Source organism: Paralichthys olivaceus, chromosome 2 (assembly GCF_024713975.1).
Source record: "Paralichthys olivaceus isolate ysfri-2021 chromosome 2, ASM2471397v2, whole genome shotgun sequence".
Lineage (NCBI taxonomy): Eukaryota > Metazoa > Chordata > Actinopteri > Pleuronectiformes > Paralichthyidae > Paralichthys > Paralichthys olivaceus.
Window position 1 is genome coordinate 10,074,699 of NC_091094.1, and position 17,405 is coordinate 10,092,103.

At 40.4% G+C, this 17,405-nt stretch overlaps 1 protein-coding gene and 1 non-coding gene across 3 annotated transcripts; both read left to right on the forward strand.

Moving 5' to 3' along the window:
• The first annotated feature begins 3,096 nt into the window (after positions 1-3,096).
• LOC109635386 (dual specificity calcium/calmodulin-dependent 3',5'-cyclic nucleotide phosphodiesterase 1B-like) lies at positions 3,097-16,568 on the forward strand. Of its 2 annotated transcripts, none has more exons than XM_069535036.1 (14): positions 3,097-3,335; positions 5,638-5,751; positions 7,496-7,678; positions 8,084-8,150; positions 8,286-8,402; positions 8,615-8,755; positions 9,336-9,436; positions 11,001-11,126; positions 12,874-12,975; positions 13,186-13,309; positions 14,673-14,754; positions 15,043-15,160; positions 15,646-15,782; positions 16,103-16,568. In XM_069535036.1, exons 1-14 carry the CDS (start codon positions 3,283-3,285, stop codon positions 16,198-16,200), a joined length of 1,563 nt encoding a protein of 520 aa, XP_069391137.1. In that variant the 5' UTR covers positions 3,097-3,282; the 3' UTR covers positions 16,201-16,568. The 2 variants fall into 2 exon arrangements, with proteins under 2 accessions (XP_069391137.1, XP_069391148.1); XM_069535047.1 differs by having other exon boundaries at positions 13,189-13,309.
• trnal-uaa (transfer RNA leucine (anticodon UAA)) lies at positions 15,278-15,360 on the forward strand. The gene has a single exon. It is a non-coding gene; the product is annotated as a tRNA-Leu (tRNA).
• Positions 16,569-17,405: the final 837 nt, after the last annotated feature.

A 17,405-nucleotide genomic window follows, 5' to 3' on the forward strand; every position in this document is an offset into this window, starting at 1 on the left:
CATGTTCTGCAGCAGCGTTTGGAGCCAGAGGTCATGACTCCGACTTGTAAAATACACAAAGCAGCTGATAGAGATCTCCGTCTTGTGACATGGAGGACCACACGGGAAAGGTCAGATACTGCTTCCAATGTTTATTACAGACATGAATATTTACTTTGTCATTCTGCTGAGTGGACACTTTGCAGTTATTTTAACAGGTTGCTGCAGTGAGGTGTTATTGGATTTTCCTCTGTGTCTCTCATCAGTGATGTTTCAGCTAATATATTAATATAGTTCCTATAATTTGATGATTCTTGTTAATGTCAGTACTTGTGCATTTGTGTTTGAGAAGCATTTTGGTGTTTTAACTATAAGATAGGTAATTTTGCATCATGACAAATATTAATGGAGCATTTAACCTAAATCATCTAAAAATGCAGGCATGTGATGAACCGTGAACCATGAATGTCTGTACACAATGTTGTGGCAATCCAAACAGTTGCAGTTGAGATATTTTCAGTCTTGACCAAAATGGAGATAGAGCAACATTGCCATCCCCTGAGGCTATTCTGACTAAAATTACACTTTAACATGTCTTTAAAGAGCCTGCATCCTTGATACTATGAACAATTGACACAGCACACTGAATGTTAGTAGGTAGTTGCAGTTTTGAAGTAGAATGTCACTCAGCAGAGCGCATATCCGCAGCAAAGCCCAACAGTCCACTTAAATTCAATCGTCACACACTCATAGATATCAGTCCTCTAAAAGTGACGGATCCACAAACTAATCTCTGAGAAATTGGCAAAAGTATCAAAAAGAAAACCCCCCTATCATGCAAAGTTATAGAGAGTGATAATAAAATCCACTCGTTTGTCCAGATCCATGCCACAAATATATTGGGTTCTGCTTTGGCCCTTGAACCATTCTTTCACCAAACTGGTGGAAATCCATTCAGTAACTTTTGTGTAATCCTGCAAACAAACAAACAAACAAATGGACGGGAGAAAACATAAGCTCCTTGGCAGAGGTAATGACCACGATGAGGTCTGTGGATTATTCTTGTCTGGAAAGAGAGATTGCCACTGAAATTTTAAATGTGTCTTTAACAGTGCTGAAAGCACCACAAAAAATTCCATCACAGGCATTATTTTCAGTTGGTTCAGAAAATATGCTGAAATAATCCGCCTGGCTGTATAACAAATGAGATACAGCTGAGTGAATAATAATAATGTGGATGAATTAGATTTAGATAGTTGTCTTGGTGTGAAGTTCATCCAGAGAAGCTTTATTAAGGTTTAATAAGGTTTGACCTCTGAGTTCTGTATCCAGTTAAAAACCCTTTGAGTTTTGGCAAAATAAACTCAATTCCACTGTTGTAAATTAAAAACAAAAACAAAGTGACCACTCTCTGTGCCCCTCAGCACCCTCAGTCTCTTGAACGTCTGATTCCCATGCAGAGGCACGTAACGTTTCATTGTGATTTATGATGCCACAAAGACAGATTTCTCTCTGAAGTTGTCGAGTCTGTGACTAATAATCGTCTCAGGTCCATCAGTGGACAGATCAGAGGGTGGATGTTCGTCATCGTCGCAGACTGAGAAGACGACGGACGAACGCAGGGAAAGACATAAAGCATTTCTAGAATATAAACAGAAACAAGTTTCAAGGGAGGGGCATTGGTTTTTGAGTGACTGTGAGGGAAAGTGGTTGTATTCGTCTTATTATTTGATATTTCTAATTGACAAAACAGTATGAGGGGGGGATGATCAACAGTGACACATGAGATGGAGAATCAGATGTTATGTTACTTCTCTTCATTTTTTGGTATAATATGTTGTGTCATGTCAAAGAGCATGGGAGCATGAGAGTCAGTCTGACCCAGCAGCCAAAGCAGGACACGCAGGGAGGATGACAGCAGGCAGGGGTTTTCCCAAGCCACGCTGGAGCACAGCTCTCTCAGTGCTGACAGATTTAGGATCTGCAACTGAAACGTGTTTAGGGACAACTTAGATATCTGATCTTTTAGGCGTGTGTCTTCGGCAATTGCTAAACTCTTTACTGCTCACAAAACACAGAATTCATATATTTACTGGTGAGACACGTGATCTTAAAGGTTTGTGGTGTGTGGATTTTAGATACATCTAGTGGTGAATGCATGTTGCAGCTGAACACCCCTCACCTCCTCCTCCCCTTCCAAACATGAGAGAGAACCTGTGGTAGCCTTCTGTTGTCTTAATTACTCAAAAGGTGTTTAGTTTGTCCAGTTTGGGCCACTGTAAAAAACTTGGTGGCCTCCAAAGAGAGGACCCGCCTCCCGCTGTAAATATAAAGTATTAGAAATACTATAGAAAATAGAAATTACCCATTCTGGGGTAAAGAAAACAACAATTTGTACAATTTAGATAAAACACACCAGTGAAAACATCGCTAGGATTGTTTTATACTGAACATCTGCCAAAAGATCCACTTCACCTAAATCTTACACACTGAACCTTCAACTGATTTGAGCCTGTGTGCTTTTGATAGAAGCTGCCAACGCTGAAGGTGACACTGAGGTTTTAGCAGTTTGTTAGGGATACAAAAAGGCACCATGCATGATAAAAGCAGTCAATAATGTATGAAATGTGAGGCTGCCCTCCCACTGTGCATTATATTTTCTATGCACAAGCGGCGGTGAAACTATCAGCCTGTTGTGGGTTGCTTTTGAGGACAAGACTTGTTTATGTTTTTTGGTTAAGGGGTGACTCTGGTGGGTTTCTCTCAAAGACTCCCTCTGTGCACTTCCCTGATTTGCGGCTGTGGTGGAAAATTCTCATTTGGGATTTGAGCACACACACACACACACAGCTTGAAAGCCTTGCAGTCAACACTTCATCAGCGAGTCAGGTCAAGTAACTCACTTCACACAACGGGTGTGCGCATATACACAAGCACTCACTCACTCACTGACAAAGACACACACACACACACACACACACACACACACATATATACACACACACATCAACACACACAACCACACAAGGCACTCTCTCTCACTCTCTCTCTCTCACACACAGAAACACACACACACAGTTTGGGCCTGCCTAACCAATCAGAGTGAACTGCACTAGGTCCCCAGAAGTGGGTGGGAGAGCTGTTGAAACAGAAGTCTGTCTCAGGACGAACAAAGTTTGCTTTGGTGGTTTGGAGAACTTTTCTGCTCACTTCTTCTCTGCAAAAAAAAAAAATCTTTTTTCATCCACCTATTTTCTTTTTTAATGAACTCTGGGGTCCATTAGAGCACTGCTTGAGTGTGGAATGGCTGAACTGGTGCGAATCCGTAAGAAACGACTGCAGATCCCCATCTCTAGGTAAGACGGGGTAAAGATTATATCATAATTCGTTCTGTGCATGTTCAGCCTCTGTGACTGTGACTGTGTAAATAAGGCTGAAAGTCTTTACCTGACATGCTCCATCTTTACAATGATACTGTTTGGTGCAGTCAGGCTGTCTGGATCATATCTTGATGTAGTTTTGTAACAATGGAGATATATGACTCAAATAGAAACCACACACGAACACTAGGGAGTGATGATGCAGTGGATTCTTTGGCATATTTCATATCTGCATACCTTCACGCACTGCAATCAAAAAACTTGAGAAGCTTATTCTCACCTTCGAAAGTATCCTTCCCCTTGCTCTTGAATATTTATAGAACTCATGAAGAGTGTAGCAGCATGAGAAACACACACTTGTTGCTCCAGGTTGTTGCAAGTACTCTCAACTTTACTCATGCTTTTGCAGTAGGAGGGAAATGTGGTGAAGATGTGATGTGGTTTTGTTTTGGTTAACACCTGAATGTGTCAGTTTGCAGAGCTCAGAATCTTTGTTGGGGGGGTTATTTTTTTGACTTAGTTAGTTAGTCATTAATTACAGGTGAGATTTTAAAGTACATGTTGGTGTAGATCTATGAATTCATTTCCGTCTTGTTTGTGCAGGACCAGCTTTAAAAGAGACTAAAGATCTGAGCTGACAGGCTGATACCATTGAGTCTTCCACTTTACTGCTCTGATCCACACTTTGTTATGATGACACTGCGCAGTGTAGAGATTCTACACTGAACAACGTCTGCGCCAAAGGGAAATGTGTCATTTGTCTTTATAAACAAAGTTTCTCAAGTGCACTTGACAAGAAATTTCCTGTAAACGTCCTGTCAGAGGCTCTTCTGCTGCGAACAGTTGAAAGAAAAAAAAGACTGTGCTATCACAAAAGATTAGTTGAGATTGAAAGTGAGCGGTGGTATTTAGTCGCATGCTATTTTTATGACTCAACAGCTTTTGAAAGCCCTTGCCAGCGTGATAAACACTTTGAAAGCTGTGAGCGCCTCGTCCCTGGGAGTTGGCTCCGCAGCTAGCCTGGCGCAGTTTGAGCACAATCATTCTGGTCGCGGCACCGTGCAGGCGGGTGGCCCCACCACCACGTTTCGGAGGAATTATCTATGGCGCAAATTAGCTATCATAGCAAATATACCTCTTTTTCAAACAGCCAGGGAGAAAATAAAATCCTGTCAAAGTAGAAAGACTCAAGGGTGAGATATTTTATCAGACACTGTAAAGAAACTTTTGGAATAAATACTGAGATGAGATGAAAACACTGCAGGTGGGAATGTTGAAGATAATCTCGGTGTTGGAGTCTATGGGCTATCTTCTGTGGGCAAATTAGACTCTTGGGACAATGGCGGTTCCGGTGTAGACAGCAGATATCTGTTCCAAGACTCCATCTTGTGTTTACCAAACGTTGTTTACAGCCTGAATAGTTTATTCGTAAGTTTATTATAAATTGAATGTTTCTCCTCACAAAACACAAACAGCGATACTTTGTGTAAGTGTTTTAGGTCCAGATGACCTTTTGGCTAATTTCTATGAACAGCTATCTGCACAGGAATATAGATACATTAAAAAGCCAGCAGCTGATGCATTTCAGTCAGTGCGCTCCACCTCTGCTTTTGACACATAGACCATCATGGGCAACCAAAGCCTGCTTGAACATGATTGGTCAAACTAGGTAGAAACACAATTCAGAAGGTTTTCCCTTGTATGTTCAGACAATCTGTTGATAGAGATTCTATTGCAGGTGACTCCAAGCATTTGCTTTTTAAAATACAGCGGATTGATGCATTTTTCTTGTGTAAAATCTTCAGAACCAAGAATGAGATCAGAATGTGGCGCAGAAAATGCAAAAACATAACTGCACGAAGCCCACTTTGACAACATTGGGTTACATAAGTCTCTGACCATGGGAAGTTTTTCTCTCATGGAAAATGTGGCAGTAATGGTGCCCTTTTGCCACTGGCGTTCTTTGGACAGCTTGGCATTTAAATCGCACCCAAATGAACTCTTTCATGAGGAAATTCTCTCAACCTGTTGCTGAATCACTTCTCAACTTCATTTCACTCTCTGCAGGCAGTGACAAGTGCTGACAATTCACAGAGGGCTTTGGTTAGAAGGCTTCTATCACATAAAGCCACTGTGTGGCTCAAAATGACCGACTGTAACCACCAGCCATTTTACACACTGTTGCCTCTGGGTGATTCAGGTATCAAGAGATGAAACAGCTTCCCAGTACATTTTGTGTTGTTTTGATCACATCCGATCTGATTTTGTTTCCTTTCAGGCTGCGGAGCATGCTAAAGCAGCTGGAGGAGAAAGATGTCGACTTTGAAGAAATCAAAAGGAATCTGGATTTCACAGCATCGTTACTAGAGGCAGTTTACCTGGATGGAACAAGGTTTTTCTTTCATTTTATCTTTATTTAGGTATCGTCTCATCTAAATTAAGATTAAAATATGTAGAGTGGGAAAATAAAACTGTTTTTTTGAAATTTTAAGCATCTGCAGGTATTCAGGATTTTGCTTCTCCCAGTTAGAGAGTTAATAAACATGTTTATAGATGAACTGCTATTGCAATGGCTAATTTTCTCAGTAATGAGAAAGAACACTTTCCACACTTTCATTTTGTGAACAAGTTCCTGAGTGTGTTCACACGCATGTGTGTCCCTAAAATAACAGTAAAATACTGCACTGACTTCAGACCATTGCACAATTACTCAGTGATGCCTCACGTTAGCAATGCACCAAAACGCACCTGACAACATTTCATTTTATGACTCGTCCATGGGTGCTCAGATGGGTCAGTCTGCTCTTTATACAAAATGGGCACTAGACAGTAAAATGACAACTGCGTCCGTCTGAAAGTCACTTGGTGTCAATAAACATATTTATGATAATGTTGAACTCTTCCTTTAAAGGTCCCATATTTTGCACTTTCCAGATTTTTACATTTTTACATTAATAAGAGGATGCCATTGTGATGATATAACCTAAAAACATCTCATCACATCTTTCTCCAGGAACTCTGGCAACAAAAAAGAGGATCTGAGTTTTTTGAATGATTGGCTGCTTTCTAAATAAGGCATGATCAGGCCTATCAGACTGCAGCCTACTACTGTAGCTTAGTGAATGCAGTCAGCACTGAAATGTGCCAAACAGATGCTCAAATTCAAACTAAAACGCACCAGCTGTACTTGGTGTGAAGCCTGGTTCTGATGCAAGCGGCTTCATGATCTGTGGCGGTGGCTGTCCACAGTTTTTCAGCTTCTGTATCCAGTGCAGGAGTGGCAGACTCCGTTGCTCCTGCCAACAGCTCCCTCTCTTCAGCTGCTAGAGCCTCAGGTTGGTGGCATGTCAAAGTCGGTTCAGCCCAGTCGTATCCCAACCCAAACCGCTGATGGTGGGTGCAAAGCAAACACAATTGGGAAAACAAATGTCTACTGGGGAAACAGAATTTGATGTAACACTGGGATATTGCCAGCATGCTCTGAGGCCTGTCGGTGACGTGTGCGAGGCTGCAGAAGCTGACACAACAGAGGGATCAGGGAGGTGTGTGAGTGGGCAGCTGCTACAGACAGAGTGGAACATGACGAGTGGATTACCAGGAGAATCAGGAGGAGCAGTTCACCTTCCTGTTGCTGCCGGACTGTCTGGAATTTTCAACGGGATTGATTGGGTGCATGGACGGAACAAGTACCAGCAGCAAGGTGACAAGAGCATATATGAGGAGATTATGGAAATACACTTAGTCTGGGCAACAGGTATGGGGACTCAAGCAGCTCATCCTTTTTTGGAGCTCAGACTCCAGGAAATTGATATCATCCCTTAACTTTGTGGGAACACACACACACAGAGAAAGAGCGACTAATAGTAAGAGAGCAAAGGCTAAACAGACAAGAAACCTTTGGAAGTAAGTATTTTTCAATAGCCTCTGGACCTGCTTTAATATTTAAAAAAAATATGGGACCATTAAAGATTTCAGTTTTCTCAGCTTTTTGCTCCGTTGAATAACTTATAACAGAGATCTGCAGAGTTCCTCCCCCTGTATATTTGAGTCTAAAAACTTGAGTCATCGACTTCGTCTCCAAACCATGTGTCTAACCATCAGTGTTTATGTCTACGTGCGTGTGTTGTCCCTTTCAGGCAGTGTCTGGAGTCTGAGGACGATCTTCAGCAGCTGCAGTCGGACGGCGTGCCTTCAGAGGTCACCGACTGGCTGGCGTCCACTTTTACGCAGAGGGTCCGACGGCCTGTGCGCCGCTCGGATGAGAAGCCCAAGTTCCGCAGCATTGTCCACGCGGTGCAGGCTGGGATATTTGTGGAGAGGTACACAGCAACAACACATTTTCTTTTTATGTAATAGTTCAGGATCCAGTTTAGTTCTGTCAGGATGTTTATTACTTTGCATGAACAAGGCAGCTTCTGTAGAAAAGATACAGAAGCAGTCATACGGCTCTATGTTTTCTTTATGACACCTAATTGAAATAATATAACAAAACTTTCCTCATACCATAAAACTCCCAGTGTAAATGACTAATGTGCTGAAACTTTAATTTAAGCTCACGCTGCACGACACTGTTAAACATTAACCTCCTTCTCTTTTGAAAACATCCTTCCAAAGGGGACAGGGACTCTGGAGGATTTATATAAACAGCTCCTGAGTCAAGTTCACTGCACAGTGTCGACACCTGAACTTTAACTGAACTCAACATAAACCTTGCATTATTCCAGGATGTTCAAGAGGGCCTACACGGCAGCCATGCCCGACCAACCAGCGGCGGTCGTAAACTGCCTCAGGGTAAGCTCCACCTGTAAACATAAATCTCCCAGTGAGTCGTGTGTTTATGCAATAAATCAGACATTAGTAAAGATGTAGTACACACAGCACAAGTATGCATTAATAACGCACTCACTTTCCTCTCGATTCTCCCAGGATGTTGACCGCTGGAGCTTTGACGTGTTCGCGCTGAATTCTGCGAGCTCTGATCACGCACTACAAACTCTTTTCTTTGAGCTGATCACCAGATATGAGCTCAACAGCCGCTTTAAGGTCTTTTAATTTCAGATTTCATAACATATTTTACTAAGCACACATTCCATGCACGTTATCACAGATATGCAAGAATGCCAGTAATCATCGCTACTCTGGTGGGTTGTACTTTGTTGATATAATTTGTGTTTTATCATCAGTTTGTTTTATTGTCAGACCATGACTGACTACTTGACCCAACTGTAGCTGTGATGATGTCGTGCATTTTGCAGATCCCCATCTCGTGCCTGACGCAGTTTCTGTCTGCGCTGGAGAGAGGATACTGCAGATTCAACAACCCCTACCACAGCCACGTACACGCTGCTGACGTGACTCAAACCCTGCACTGCCTGCTGCTGCGCTCTGGACTCGTGGTACACTGCACTCATCCGAACACTTATCATTGGTCACACGAGGATAAGTGTCAACAAACCCAATGGAAACCAAAAAATAAAACATATTTAGTTTCCTAGTCCTTTTAATCCTTGTGATATTAAATCTAATAATAATAATATAGGTCACAAATATTTAAGCTTTCTCTCTTAGTACATATCAGGTACTAAGGAATAGACTACACACACTATACTTTAATATATTGTTTATATATACAGGCAATACTCGTTATTGGGATTTAATGATGCCTTATCTTTTAAATCTTGGTTTAAATTAAAGTTAAATTGTTGGTTTAATTGTTGGCAGGATTATACAAAAACAAGTCAACCAATTTCAACTGATGAGTCGTTACTCTGTTCTTAAAGAAAAGCAAAGTATCGGTCGCTCGTTCCTTAACTGAACGTTTCTGACTACATCAGGACTTATATGCTGCTGCCGTGCATTGATACATAAACATTTATACTGACACGTCAACATACAGTAAGCTATGTACAATCTCCTGCATATACAGTAGATTTTCACATCAAGTTTATCTTCTCTTGTGTCTCTCTGTGTGTACAGCACTGGCTGACGGAGCTCGAAGTGATGGCGTCTCTATTCGCTGCAGCCATTCATGACTACGAACACACGGGAACCACAAACAACTTTCACATCCACACAAAGTAAGTCCTTTTTCTGATTTATTTTATTAACCCTGTCCGCAGTTAAATATATATACACTGTATCCACATATATGACATCCTGTTGTGCAGCTGTGGAATAGTAAGAGATTTCAGGGGACGTATATATAGATGGCAGGGTAGTTGTAGAAAGAGAGAGAGCACTCTAAAGCAAACACGTTTTCATGGAAGGAACACAGTATTTTTAGATGTTGATTTTCCACATAAGAGAGCTGAAGAACGCAGTCCGGTCTCTTGGCACCCACCATCATCATTATGCTTTATTTTGGGAATAAAGCACAAAGATGCTTCTCCGTGAAAGAACAACATCTCTCGTTTATTGTATCTTTAACATCATCGATCTTAAAGTCCCGCTCTGCCCAGAATACATCTTCAAACACACCTCCTGTAGGCTTGAGATATTGGTTGTTCTAACGTTGTAGTCTGTTACCTCATGAAGAATGTTGGCTGGACAGCTTGAATCATTTTGGTTACCCAGATCAGTTATTTTAAAAAAAAGTTACAAAGCGCTTCACAAGAGGATAAAAGAATATAATTAAAATATTAAAAAATATATAAATATGATAAAGAAAAAGAAATAAAAAGTTATTTTCTGAAGAAAAGTCAAGGAACAAAGGTTTAAGTGTAACATAATGGTTTCTGTGTGTATTTTGATACTGTGACATTTCTTTTCAGAAGCTTATAACTGAGGAGAAATCATATTAATGTTTTTCCACAATGAAAATGTAATTTAGTGGTAATTATAGTCGAAAAGCTTAAATTTCCAATTCAATTTTTAATTATTATTGTTATTCCACAGCAGCTGAGGTGAACAAAAAAATGTTAAAATGCAAACTGGGCAATTTCTTAAAAGAAGAATACTGCATTATAGATTCTGTTTCACAGTATATATTTCACTATAATTTGGGCCCAATTACTTTCATCTCACCAGGAACCTTCCTTCCTGGGACATTAGTAGGAAATTATTGAGCTATAAAAACAAGTGCTAACTGTTTCTATCTGCTATGAATCTTTTCTTTATTTAACCCACATGAATTCGAGCTGACCACAGCCCCTGACACTGCAAACTTTCTCCCAAAAGACATTGAAGTGAATGTTTTATTTTTTAAACCAGTTTTCACTGGAGCTTTACTCCTTTTTTGGTTTTAGCAGAAGCTTCAAAATAAGACTTTCCACAGTAGTTACCTATTTAAACAGTCTAATAAAGTAAATTATATGCAAATGACTGGACAAAGGATGCCTGTGTGAGAAATTAGTTAATTAACTTGCTATAGTGAGTCATTAATACCCACATTGTGTTTTAACACATCCTACTCCATCTTCAACACTTTTAAATTCATCATTATAGACCTGCAGTCACATGGCATTAATCGCTCCCTGAGGACCCTCTCTTTATCTCATTCTCACCACCTCCACCCTGCAACTACAGTGTTGTACAGTGGCACTTTAATTTCCAGCCTACCCATCTATTTTTCTGTTTCTCTTCTTTTCCCATTCTCCTTCCTCTCTTGCCTCCTCCCTCTCTCTCTCTCTCTCTGTTGTCCAGGTCAGAGTTCGCATTGATGTACAACGATCGGTCGGTCCAGGAGAGTCATCACCTCAGTGCAGCGTTTCGGCTGCTGCAGGACGACCAAATGAACATCTTCATCAATTTGACACGAGAGGAGTGGATGTAAGACGACCAGATGTGGCACTCAATAGAGGAAATACCTGCACCAAGGCTCAGCAGTCTCCTTAAATTCAATAACGCTGCAGCAAATCGCACACACTCATAGATATCAACTCCCTAAAAGTGCATCATGAATTATCCGTTCTTCGCTGACCTGTACCACATCCTGCCACCAAGTGTTTGTGGTAATCCATTTGACTGTTATTGTGTAATCTTGCTCAAGCAAAGTACCAACAAACAGGCAGACCAGGTGAAAACGTAACCTCCTTGGAGGTAAGAATATTTGAAAACTTCAACCTTCAAATTGGGTAAAATGTTTAGGGAAAGTTTAAAGGAAGTGAAAAGGTTTTGTTCTTTCTGTTTCAGTTTAACTCTTGGTATCAATTGATATGAAGGGATTTCCAACATGACAATGATGTTGAATCTACAGATGTTTGTTAGCCATCTACAAAGTAAATGCCCCTATATTCAAAGAATATTTGAAATCCAGCATGAAATACGACATATTTTTCTACATCCCGCCGATAAATATCTTCTGTGCAGCTGAAGTCTGATAAGTCACTTGCTTTTTTACTGAGCCATAGACCAAAATGTCTTTTCCAGAACCCATTAAAAGCACATCAGTGGACACATGGGCACTTACTTCTTTGGTTTTAGTCTGTCCCACACACACACACACACACACACACACACACACACACACACACACACACACACACACACACACACACACACACACACGATACTGTAATCACTCACTGCTGCACCAAATGTGCATTAATCTGTATTTAAAAATCAGCCCACACAAACAGACTATTTATTCCTATGTGACTAAAAACTATAGTGCTGAACTGTTTTAATAAAATAACCTTTTTTTAAATGGACACCTCTTAAATAGTAAAGTTGTAAATAGCGCAGATAAGTCAGCAAATATTGAGACACTGAGGAACATGTTGCTTTAGGTCGTTCTGGGGAATATGTTGATAACACATGAACTGTAGATTGACCATTGTTGCATGGAAATAAGAGAAGCTGTGTCATTTGAATTGTGAAAAAAAGTGACAGAAGACTAATTGTCTGTCCACCGTGAATTGCCCTTTTGAGACTTTCCTCCGGTCGACCCTGATCTTTGACCTCCTGAGATGAAACGTCTCCTTTATGAATCAATAACAGATCATATTACTATTCCTGTTCAGTGACTCAGTCATCAGTCCGCAGCGGTGTAGTGGATGAGTCACATGTGCGTTTACTGACAAACAGAGTTTTGGTCAGTGAGCTAAAATGGCTGTGATCTAAATCTTTAAAGTATTAAAGTAAATAAACTTTGGTTACAGGTTAATTTATGATATCATGACATTCTCGTTCACTTTCTATATATTGTTGTGACTATAAACAAACCTTATAGCACAGCTCGTGATGTCAAAGTATCCATATTGTTTATACTGCACAGTTTATAACGGAGGCTGATGCTTCAAATACCTTATAAACAGTGTGTGACTTATTTATGGAAGAGATCTGTAGATATCACCAAAGATAAACACTGGCAGCATACTGTAATGGGTTTTTCTAGCAGTCAGCGTTACCATGGGAACAAGAAAATCCATCAGGAAATGACAAAGGTTACAACCTCTTAATATACAGTCTGGTTACAACCCCCACTGTATCCTCCAACCGTCTCTTTATTTTTACTCTATACGTTTCTTTCTCATTGTACAAGCTCAGCTAGCAATCTGTATGTCTTTGTTTACAGGGAGCTGCGGACCCTGGTTATTGAGATGGTGTTGTCCACAGACATGTCCTCACACCTCCTCCAAGTCAAAGCCATGAAATCCTGCCTCCAACAACAAGAGCGGTAACGGCTAATGGACTGTGCTGTTGTTCACGCTGTGTTGCATAATCAGCAGGTCACAAAATGAACGTTTACCGCGGCTGATTAAAAATATCCTGCACGACGAGGCAGACGGGAAAATTACTGTCACGCTGGCTGCTGTCAAATATGGTTTTCAGTCATGTCAACAACAGCACGACAACAATAACAAGAGGTGCGTTCTGCTTTCTCCAGCAGGATTGACAAGCCCAAAGCTCTGTCTCTGTTACTGCACACGGCCGACATAAGCCATCCATCCAAGCCCTGGGCGCTTCACTCTCGCTGGACCAAATCTCTGATGGAGGAGTTTTTCCAACAGGTAGGAAGACTCATAGACTTTAATTCATAAGTTGTGTCCCAAATCAGCCACAGGTCTACGCAGCTCATGAAGGAGCTGGTCTTTGTTGGCCCCCGTGGGTCAAACTGAAATCAGACTTCTGTTTGTCCATCTTCACTGTTGTCACCTAGCAACAGAGCTGCAGTTGGACACGACCAGAACATGCCCCCTGGTTTTTTAGCATGCCTATCTTCAGCTGTTGAGTTGAAGCGTGATGTCAAGCATCAGACGTCTTGTCACCTTGACCACCAAAAACTGTTTGTCACTGAATTCCAATGAATCCTGGGATATCTTGGCCCCAGAAGGATCCACCGATCAGAGCCTTTTTTTTCTTGAGACTGAAAGGATGCATTTGCTCGCCACATTTGGAGGAACCTTCGAAATGGGACAGTCTAGCCCAGCCACTGTGACTTCTCTTCTCTTGATCTCGAGTCAGTCTCAGCTGTCAATCATGACATTTGACCCCATTTTTATAGAATCAAATAATGAATTAAAACAAAACTGGACAAACATCAGTGTGATGAGAACTACCTAAAATGACTGAAACCAACCTTGAGAAAAATGTTTGTCGTGTTTTTGGACTTTCCATGAAGTTTCCATATGTATTTCAACTCTTCTGGAGACTAAATTAATATAAATACAACATAAACAGAAAATGTGACAGAGATATGAATAAATACAGAACGAATAAGAGGAAAATATTATTAAGACCAGTATTTTTTGCGTTATTGTTTTTGCCTCGGTGTTTTTGAGAATATGTCACAACATAACATTTTTTCTGAAGGACTGTTCTCTTCTTTTCAGCTTCAGTATGTTCCGATCATTTCTCCTCTCTGTCATTCTTTCTTGTCTAATCTTCTTCTCACTCTCTCAGCAAGATACTGCTTCTAGAGATCAGATGTGTGATAGTGTCTTTTGCAAATGACTCATCTGGGTCAAAGCAGCAGAGTGGAAAACTGAAGTGGAAACGATCAGAAAAAAGTCTTGAGTCAGACCTTGAGACCTCAGCTTTCATTCAGAATTGAAGCCTGGAGAACATCCACTCGACCAGTCAGATATAAACTACACTGTTTGATGTTGGTATAAGGGATTTCCTTACAAAATTGGATTTGAAAAAGAAATAGAATAAAGGAGGTGTTGAGCCGTGTTCTCCTTGAAAATAAGATGTCAGAGACTTCCCTATTAAAACCTTATTTAATGTAAAAAGTAACACAACCACTGACAAGGTTTTGTTTGTTTCTCAGGTTACGGGAGTTACATTCAAATAAAGTTCAGGAAGTTATTTTCAGACAATGTGTGGGACGTTCTTTAAGATGTTTTCTCTCTCTCTTTCTATCTTTGTGAGGGTGATAGAGAGGCGGAGCTCGGCCTGCCCTTCTCTCCTCTGTGTGATCGGAAAAGCACTCTGGTAGCCGAGTCCCAGATCGGTACGTCTCACAAAAACCTGAACAAAACCTGTTTTATGTCAATGATGTCTTTTATAAATATAAAAAATGATAAAACTATAGCTATTGCACTTTCCCCTTCTTTTTAAAAGCAACATCCTACTCACTGTGAGCTATATTCTTATTTCAGAACTTGAATCATTGAAATCACAGAACTGCATTTGTCTTTCCTCACTGCTGCAAAAGAAACCACATTTGCAAAATTCACATTTTCATGTTCCAGAAACATCTTATTTTTACATGCTGATGTTCTGACATTTATTCTTACAGGTTTTATAGACTTCATCGTGTATCCTACATTCTCTCTGCTGACGGACATGGCTGAAAAGATTGTTATTCCGCTGGTGGAGGAGAATCCAGGTCCTCCAGACCCTTGTAACAGACACAGGTAGACACACAGACAGGACATGTGAAACACTGATACGTGTGAAGGCCACTGAAGAGTTTGGTTATGATAATGAATGAGGTATCGAATGATGGTGTTAATAAGACAAGGTCATCATGTACCAGGATGGCCGAGAGGTTAAGGCGTTGGACTTAAGATCCAATGGGCAAATGCCCTCGTGGGTTCGATCCCCACTCCTGGTATTTATTTGAATCTGTGTCATAGAGACAATGCAATGTTCTCTGTCTTCTGAAGTCTCTTGATGCCTGAAGCAGCTGCAAGTACAATCCATATTAATGTCACAGATATGCAAGAAATATCAATCATCATGACACAGAAGCAATTTAGTTAAGAAAAAATTTGAACTATTTAAAAAGACTCTTCAAGAATGTTATGGAGAACAAATTATCCATAGAAGCAATAATCCAAACCTGTGTACACAAGGAGAGAAGGAAAAAGGATGAAGGCTTTCTGTTATGTCTTGTCAGTAATCTGTGGAAGGAGAGCTCCAGAGGTCTGCAGTGGAGTCTCGCTCACATCACAGCTGAGCTGGTGAGCTTCCGCTCCACATGGACACGACACACAGAAGACAACAAGCTCAAATGGAAGGACAGCAGCTCCAATGGTATTTAACACATCATGTTATTCATTTACATGTGAGAGCATGGAGCGAACAATGGTGTCTTCACATACCTTAGCAAAACGAATGCAAAGAAAATAATATTTTTCTTTGTGGTATTTTTAATGATTTAACATTTCTAACATAAAATAATCACAGGTATGTTTAATGTATGTTAACACATGTTTTTTTAGACTTGATTTGATTTCTTACCACCATTCATGTCAGAGAGAACCCACGAGGAGATCAATAGATACAAATATTGTTTCCCTTTCAGCTTTAACAAACATTTTCCAATGTCTTTTCCAATATTCTCCATCCTCCAGGATTTTCAGAACCTAAACTGACAGTAAAACAGACATCCAGACAAGAGGAGCGTTCAGAAAAATCCCAGCAGGACCCAACCACAGAGACAAACCCGTAGACATTTTTGATACGTGCTTTTTCATAGAATAAATCAAGGTTAACTGAAGTTAACATTGAGTCATTGTTTGTAACAAGACCACAACATTCAGATTGATGGATGAAAGTGGGGAAGAGAGGAGGGGTTAAGATTAAGATCATCTTCCCAAGGTAAGATGCAGTGATGTCACAGAAATGTCCTCATGTCTTATTTCAAGTGTAGTTTAACTATGCTAATTTAAATGCAAAGTCTACATGCTGGCCATGTTACACAGTAAAGTCCCTGTAATTAATTTAATTTGCCATATAAACACTCATAAGGAATCATTTACTCTTTATCTTTTGAACTGCACAAAAATCCTTTAATCATCAATAAACCTTGAAAACGTGTCAGTGTTTGTCATTCATGCTGCTTGGTGTTGATTCATTCAGTACATCCTGACGTTTATCCTTAATATGGGTCACACTTTATATCTATGCAAAACCTTGATCCTACGCGTTCTACTTAGAACATTTAAACACGCTTTTTTGTTGATCCTTTGATTTTAACATGCACCATGAACACGTCACATTCAAGTGCCCCTTAAAAAATGTGTCTGACTGCTGATTTCAGTTCTCTGCTCTCTCAGTAGGAGGGGCTGTAGAGCAAAGTGAAACGACTGGCCCCTGGGCTGCCCTGAGGCCTCAGCTTCAAACTCAATTTCTGATTCTCAAAAGTGTCACTGACACAGTTTTCTGCCTTTCTTATTTAAGGGCAAAGAGGACAAATCACGCTTTTCTGTATTTAAATCAACAGGGAGGATTTATCAAAACAAATGACTGAAGACACAGCTCTGTTACTTCCCTGTAAAATGTGCGTGAGCTAAGGTTTGCGTGCAAAGCTCACATAATTAAAACCCCACCCCCAGCACACGCAAACTCATATATGGTGAGGGTGTAAATGCAATATACAAAACTGCCATGACACGCTTGTCTGTGTATGTATGTGCAGGAGTACAGCAAAACAAGATACTCACCATTGTCTCTTGAGTCAAACTCAAAAGTAATAAATCAAATGATGAGTGTGACATTCTATCACAGTCTCACACAGGCTGGTACCTCTAAAAGTAACATAAATATCTGTATAGATTTCACAAGCAGCTAAAATTTCTGCAGAGTCCCCAAAGATATTTGTGAAAAACAGTTGTGTTTATGAAAAATAAATGTGTCTTTTACGCTCCTGGCTCT